The 7934-nt window shown below is 38.8% G+C and overlaps 1 protein-coding gene across 4 annotated transcripts in view; it reads right to left on the bottom strand.

The window, feature by feature from the left end:
* Positions 1-3974: 3974 nt before the first annotated feature.
* LOC118592810 (complement component receptor 1-like protein) overlaps positions 3975-7934 on the bottom strand; it is a 43067-nt gene continuing 39107 nt past the window's right edge. For 2 of the 4 annotated variants that reach the window (XM_036201892.1, XM_036201897.1), the window contains 2 exons: positions 6473-6577; positions 3975-4130 (listed from right to left, as the gene is read on the bottom strand). In XM_036201892.1, the coding sequence (XP_036057785.1) occupies positions 4085-4130; positions 6473-6577 (151 nt within the window). In that variant the 3' untranslated portion in view covers positions 3975-4084. Of the gene's footprint in view, positions 4131-6472; positions 6578-7675; positions 7794-7934 lie in introns of those variants that run through there. The other 2 variants (XM_036201893.1, XM_036201894.1) reach the window with 2 other exon arrangements.

Genomic DNA, 7934 nt, shown 5'->3' with positions numbered 1-7934 from the left:
CTCAGGGGATGATATTCTCAGCTTCCTGAGGCTAGAATTACAGGAGGGATCCTGGGAATGTGAACTCTGATCCTCTTACTTGTGTGTAAGGGCTTTAACTGCTAAGCTGTCTCCCTAGCCAGGGCCATTTATTTTAAAGTGTGAACATATGATTATTAACTAGGTAAGTTCTTTAAAAAAAAGTAACATATAATTTATTAATTTCTATGAGGTACCATGTGATGTTTATAAAGTATATGTCCATATACACTGTATAATTGTGACGGTTAAGGAAACTCCATTCTATACCAGGTGCCCTCCTAGTACCTGTTGGCCTCTGGCCTAAATTCCTGAAAGATGAGCTCCTAGCATTCTGTACCCTCTCCAGAATGGCTGTGAGATAATCAACTGCTTGCTTGCTCTGGCTTCTGTAAACATGCTTATTGCTGTGCACAGGGGAGTGAGACAGCTCCTTTATTGCTATTTACATGGGGAGACAGATCCTCATGTAGCCGATGGGGGTGAAACAGTTTCTCATATAGCTACAAATTCCACAGAAACAAGCTAATTGCGGTCTCCACCTTTAAAAACCTTCCCTTAACCCCTTTTGGACAGCACATCTTCAATTTAGCCTTAAGAAGGCTGCTCTGCAAGCAGCTTTAATAAAAATTTAATTATAGTCTGGATTGAACTGAACTCTGTAACATAATATTTGTAGACGAATTTCTAAATGGTCTTATGAAAAAAACAAACAAACTAGGAGCCAAATATAGGAGTGAAAACCTGAGATAGATCAGAGGAACAGGAACAGCCACATGCTAACCTCACCTCACCAAACACCACAGCTTCCAAAAGCAAGACTTCCTGTCTACCCATGCCTATATGCCTTGCTGTTCTGCCATCTGATTTGCTCTCTCTGTCCAGCTCCATCACTTCCTCTTCTTTCCGAGCTCTGTCACTTCCCATCTGTCTGTACAGACCTGCAGACCTCCATGGTTAACTAGTGTTGGAATTTAAGGCATGTGCCACCACACTTGGCTCTATTCCTAATGTGGCCTTGAACTCACAGAGATCCAGACAGATCCCTGCCTCCCAAGTGATAGGATTAAAGGCGAGAACTAACACTGCGTGACTTTTGTTTACGATAGTGGCTGGCTTTTTCCTCTGATCCTCAGGTAAATATTATTGAGAAACACAGTATATTGGGGAACACAATACATCACCACAAATATTCAAATCAGTTAAACATATCAATCTCAATTATTTATCATTTCTTTACAGGAAAAAGTTTGTAAATCAATTCTTACAGCTTTTGTTTTTACAGTGTAATAGATTTCCCATAGCTGCCCTGCGCTGCAGTACACCTCAGCACTACCTCTCCTACCTGGCTCCAACTTAGCATGTGTTGACTGATACTTCTTAAAAAGTGTACTTTTTTAGTCAATGTATTCTGAATTTATTCGAAGGTAATTTATTTAATGACAGCTGTTCTTTTATTTCATTTGTAAAAATACAGAGCATGGTACAAAAGAACTTTCAAAGTAGAAGAAATGCAGTGTTTAGTTTTTTCAGACAGTCTGTTGAGTAATCTTGGTCACTTTCCTGTTGTTAGAGTTTTCCTGCCTGGCCCATTCAGGACAAATCTCTCTCACTGGCTAGTCCCACAGTCGCTCAGACCCAACCAAGTAAACACACAGAAACTTATATTGCTTACAAACTGTATGGCCATGGCAGGCTTCTTGTTATCTACTTCTTCTATCTTAAATTAACCCATTTCTGTTAGTCTATACTTTGCCACATGGCTTGTAGCTTACCAGTGTCTTTACTTGTTGCTTCTCATGGCGGCGGCTGGCGGTGTCTCCTCCAGCCTTCTACTTCCCAGAATTCTCTTCTCTCTTGTCCCGCCTATACTTCCTGCCTGGCCACTGGCCAATCAGAACTTTATTTACACAGAGTGATATCCACAGCACTTTCCCCCATTACCATTTAAAATATTTTTAAATAAGCAAAAGTTACTTCTGTTCCATAGAGGTGGTAACTGATATTACATAAGCTTTTCTCTGATCTGTTTAGAGTGTGTTCTGTTTTAAAAATGTATTAGTAATGGCTATTATTGCACAGAATAATTATTTGTTTTCATATATTTTTGCATTTTCCTAATGTCCTTTAATGAACCCATCTATATTATGAACATTTTAAAATAAGAAAGAAAAATGATGGACTTATAAAGCAGAACTCTTGGACTACATTGTCTTTCTTCAAGTCATTTAATTTTCTGTACTCAGTCTTGTCCTCTAACTCTATGGTGTGTAATTTCAACATAAGGTAAGAGTGCAAGGGAGTGACAACCAAGCAGGCAGGCTAAAAGCGAATTTGACTGGATGCTGTCAAAGCATCATTATCTCTAAACAAAATTCTCTGAATGTCTGTGAAGTAATGTCAAAAACTTGAATCTTAGATCTTACTCTGTTGAAATGAATTGACTTCTTAACTAACACGGAATCCCAGGTATCCTCTAACTTGGCAGTTTTTTGCTGTTTTTTTGTTTTGTTTTGTTTTTGTCCATTTTGTCAAGAAGGGACATTAAAAGTGACAAGATGTTTTCATTTAGATAACAGCATGATGGATAACTGAACTATTAAGAATTCATATGCCAATAATCAGGATGCTGGTATTACATATAAATGCAGATTCATCAAAAGTGTTCATTACCCTCTTTTCTGTTTTTCATGTAGGGCACAAGAAAGTATGATGTAAAGGAGGAAGTAGAGTGGAAAGAAGAAATTAATGAGTACAATTTCATGTTTTTCCTTCTGTCAGTTAATAAGCAGAGACTTGATCTGGAAAATACATAGGTCATACACAATGCACAAAGCATTTCCTTGAGTCTCGTTAGAAGTATACTTGTGGCAGAGGTGTAAATGATGGCTAATCCTCTCAGAGGAAAGTGAGCTTTAGAAACTGTGTCCATTTCCTGTTACTACCATGAAAAATAAGCAATGGTGGCATATTCAGTACAGGGTACCCAAGTTCTCCCCTAACAAGACTGCTGCCTTTCACTATTGCCTGAATGCTATTCCTCAACTAGTAGACAAATCCCTAAGAGGTCCACCAGCCCTCCATTGGTTACTGCCCACTTGATTGCTCCTCATTGTTTTCTTTCTATCAAGACTGGTCAGCATCACCCACCTACACTCCTACAAACATCCTCTCCTGCTGTGGATATCGCTCTGTGTAAATAAAGCTCTGATTGGCCAGTGGCCAGGCAGGAAGTATAGGCGGGACAAGAGAGAAGAGAATTCTGGGAAGTAGAAGGCTGGAGGGAGACACCGCCAGCCGCCGCCATGAGAAGCAACATGTAAAGACACTGGTAAGCCACGAGCCATGTGGCAAAGTATAGACTAACAGAAATGAGTTAATTTAAGATAGAAGAAGTAGATAACAAGAAGCCTGCCACGGCCATACAGTTTCTAAACAATGTAAGTTTCTGTGTGCTTTCTTGGTTGGGTCTGAGCTACTGTGGGACTGGCGGGTAACAGAGATTTGTCCTGACTGGGCCAGGCAGGGAAACTCTAACTACAAATGGCGTCCAACGTGTTGGTAAGAATTTCCTTCATCACATAGCTATATTTTTGACATATGCCTCCACCTCTTCATTTCACTTTGACATTTGGCCTGGGCACACAGGTCATGTGCCTAGTATAGATTCTTACTCCTTGTCCACAAAATGTTGCCAAAAGTAATTAACCTTAATGCTTTGGTAGACTGCAGTCAAGACTGACCTTGATCTGTTTATAAGACTTTTGATCCTCTTGCCTCAGGGTTCTCCAGAGTGATTACAGGAGTCAGTTATCACATCTGGCTCAATATATACAAAATATTCTGTGTATTTACCATTTTAAAAAATGAATTTATACCACTTATTTATTTATTTTTATTTATTTTTGAGAAAGGTTAAATGTCCTGAGAGGCCTTGAACTTGTAGCAATCCTGTGTCAACCTCTCAAGTGCTGGAATTACATGTATAAATTTTATACATGTATAAGACATTACAGGCAGGATTTGCTTGGTGTTCCAGACAGTCATCACTTTGCAATGTGGCTATTTAGGAGGCCTCTTGGATGAGTGAGTTCCGAGGTGGGCTAGTGGAACTTGGGTAAAAAGAAAGATGGGAAAGAATTTCAGGTGGGTAATCTTGCATATACAAATCTAAATAAATGATATTTTGAGCACTTTTCATGGAATGTTTTAAAAACAATTTCCTGTAAAAACAACCCGAGCTCCAGTTGTTTATTTTCTTCCTACAGTGTGACTACATGGTTAGCCTGGAATTGATTCTATACAACTTTCCCATCATAGATCCCAACAGTAAAGGAAACAACTCAACACGTAAGAACCTCGGATGCAGATCTTAGAGAATTCCCCCAAAGCACAGCATTCTATGTCATTCTTATTTTTACATTATTAGTCTTTTCCTCTTTTATGCATTTATATGTGCTATTACAGAAGTAGTATGATTTTCCCTTCAAACTTCTGGACTAACATAAAAAGGTATTGTTGTAGGATGGTATACTGCTGTCACCTCAACTTTCCTATTCCCTGGTGGCTTAGCCATGATGACAACAGTCACTTGAGGAAGATGATCATTAAAACTTAGGGGATAACATAAACTCTGAGTTTAAACAAATGAATACTTCATTTTCTTTTATATATAATATGGAAAAAAACAAGCTTTAAGACAAAAGGGAAGAAGTGACTAGGAAACCAGAAAATAAACAGAAGGCTTTGCAAATTCACCTCCATTGCAGAAGAAAATAGTAACTGCAGTTTTTTTGTTTATAAAATGCCTTTCCTGTGCCTCCTATTTTTTTTTTTTTTCCTTGAAGGCCCCTTTTACTGTCCATTGCTGAATTACAGATTTTAGCCATATGTATTGGGAGAAAAGGCCAAGTTTCAATTAATGCACATTATAGTCAGAAAGAAAAAGAAGGACACAGAAGAATTTTATTAAACAATGTGATGTTTTTGCTTCTGCTTATTAGGAGATCAGCCCAATTCTTTTCCAGAGCATAAGCTGCTATTATTTCTGATGTGTGTGTGTGTGTGTGTGTGTGTGTGTGTGTGTGTGTGTGTGTGTTTAGATAGGATGTCAGGTAGCCCAGGCTGATCTCAATCGAACTCCTTATATAACTAAAAATAACTTTGAACTGATCCTTTTGCCTCCACCTTCCAAGTATAAGGATTAGAGACCTGCACAGGTTGTGCTATGATAAACAGCTCTGTGTGACACAGAATTGTGGAGCTGTGAATGTGAGGGGCTCAAGGACAGGGATGAGATAACTGAGTAAGCAGTAGAGATCTGAGTAATCTGTAAGACATTACTGACTAAGGCAAGGGAAGAGGATAGAAATCCAGGGCTTAAGGGGACTAGCCAATAAAACATTTGTTGTCACTGCTGGATCTCTAATAGAAAGTAGAATTTCCCAGTGTCACTGTGACCACAGAGAACAATGCCATGTCAGGCTACAGTGAAAAGCTGTTAGTATGTAAAACTGTCAAAATTGGAGTGATCTTATTTACTATTCAAAACTGCTTAAAAATAGGACAAATTTGTAAGTATCTAGGGCTCGGTGGGCCATGTGGTTTCTGGGCCTGATTCACCGCTCACCTGCTACTAAGGTTGGAAAGCAGCCACTGACAACATGACTGGGTGAGGACACGCAATTAGAATGGCTTATGCAACGCAAGAGGCCATCTGAATTTGTCCCAGATTGCAGCTGGAGCCTTGGAATCATCATTTGGTTTTTATTTCAGTTATGTCATCATGCTGCATTCAGTTGTAGTATTACTTCTTTTTCAACCCCAAACCTTTGTCCAATACTTGCCATATAAGGGATTGTGGTGAGGATGCATGGAAAAGGTGAATGATGAATTAGGGATGGAAAGGGCTGCAGTAGAGAACAGAAAGAAGAAAAAGAGAGAAGCCAGGTGGTGGCGGAACATCCCTTTAAGTCCAGTACTTGGGAGGCAGAGATGGGCAGATCTTTGAGTCCGAGGGTAGCCTGGTCTACAAAGTAAGTTCCAGCATAGCCAGAGCTACACAGAGAAACCCTGCCTCAAAAATTTAAAAAAAAAAAAAAAAAGGGAGGGTGGTAGCAATGGGGAAGGGGGAGTCTCAGGAAGCCAAGTGAGGAAGAAAAATCAGTGAAAATCAGAAATCAGGAAAGAAGTGAAGAGAGCCATAAGAGACCCACATGAGTATGTGGGGGTCCCCCTGGAGATGAGGTACTTGGCTTCCACAGGAAAAAGCAAAGCCCACTGCTCCCTAAAGGCTCATAGTACACACCTTGACAGTTCCCAAACAAAATCATAAAAATGGCAATAATCCAGCTCAAGAAGTTTCCAACTTCTGTGTGTGATACCTGATTGAACTGCTTCTATTTTTGAATCTTAGTTGCTGCAAACATTTTGAACTCAGGATGTGCATAGATACCTGCTATTCTCCTGACTTGTGAGCAGAGCTTGAGGATGAATACAGCTGTCTTCTTGAGAATTGAAATGGATACTCACTTCTTTACACTTTTCATCTGTGGTGTTGCTAATTGGTAGGGGGAATAAAAGGAAAACTATATGAATCATGTTAGTTTTGAAAGTAATTAATAACTTTCATTTTGAGTTTAAGGTATAGATTTACTAAGTAAATCTTGGATTAGGAAATACTAAACCCATTATGTCAGAAGACTTTAGCTTATCTATATATGCATATATAAACAACACATCTTACTATTTCTAAAATAATTTTGGTTAGTAAATAGGCTTACCACAGATTTTGACAACTGCATATACTAATAGCTTTTCATTGCAACCTGATACAGCATCATTGTGCTCTGTGATCATTAGTGATATTAGGAAGTTCTACCTTGTATCAAAGTAATCCCCACCATTAGCACAGTAACAGCAGGTGTGATAAGGAACCCATCTTCCTTTCTACCTTTAGGCTCCACATCTATATATTCAACAAACTGCAAGTCAAAGTCATTCAAAATAGCTACAACTCTGATGAAGTTGAGTTCATATAAAGTTCTGAACATATAAGGGCTTTTCTCTTGCCATTTTCTCTAAGCCACATAGTATAACTATATCGTTTAAAAATATTTACACATAATTTTCATTGTATTATATTGTCACAAATAATCTAGAGACAATTAAGATATGTAGGAGGTTATAGGAAAGTACTACCCTCTTTTTATGTAAGGTATTTGAACATCCAAAGATTCTGGTATCAGTGAGATTTCTAGAACCAAGGGCCTTCAGATTATGAGTGATGACTAGATATAGTAACTTACAGAAAAGGAAAATATTTAATTACTTTTAAGATCAGTAACAATTTAAATAATATCTAACATTTTCTGGCATTATAAGCACAGTACTGTGTTCAGTAAGATAGGAGCTATTACCTCATAGGCAAGGAAGGTGAAGCCTGAAGGTCAGTGTTTTGCCCAGGGATTCATAGCTGGTGACTGACAATGCACTCAGGTCTGACTACTGGCCCCATGCTTTCACCAGAAATGCTACACTGTATCTTCTGGGTTACTTAGCAAGTACTTTATATAACATAAACAACAAATATGTATACTGCTGGATCTTTTGAGTTGGTGTTAGAGTTAAGAATAAAAAACACAATTAACTCACTTACCACTACTCCTCACCACTCAACTCCTCTTTACTCTCTTAGATTGACAGAAGCATGTAAGACAGAGGAAGACCATGAATCACAGGCCAGTTTCTCTAGCACATGGAAGGCCAGTGTGAGACTGAAGATAAAGAAGAGTGAAGAGTGGTGATGTAGTAGTGAGACAAGCCATGTTGGAAAGTGTGCATTAAGTGATGAGTGGCACCTGTGGGTGAGGTAGGGCCTGCTGAAAAAATGCCCTTCTGGTTGGTTACTAGTGGTA

Source organism: Onychomys torridus, chromosome 11, assembly GCF_903995425.1.
Source record: "Onychomys torridus chromosome 11, mOncTor1.1, whole genome shotgun sequence".
NCBI lineage: Eukaryota > Metazoa > Chordata > Mammalia > Rodentia > Cricetidae > Onychomys > Onychomys torridus.
The sequence above is the reverse complement of the archived record's forward strand: the minus strand, read 5'-3'. Positions and strand labels throughout refer to the sequence as shown.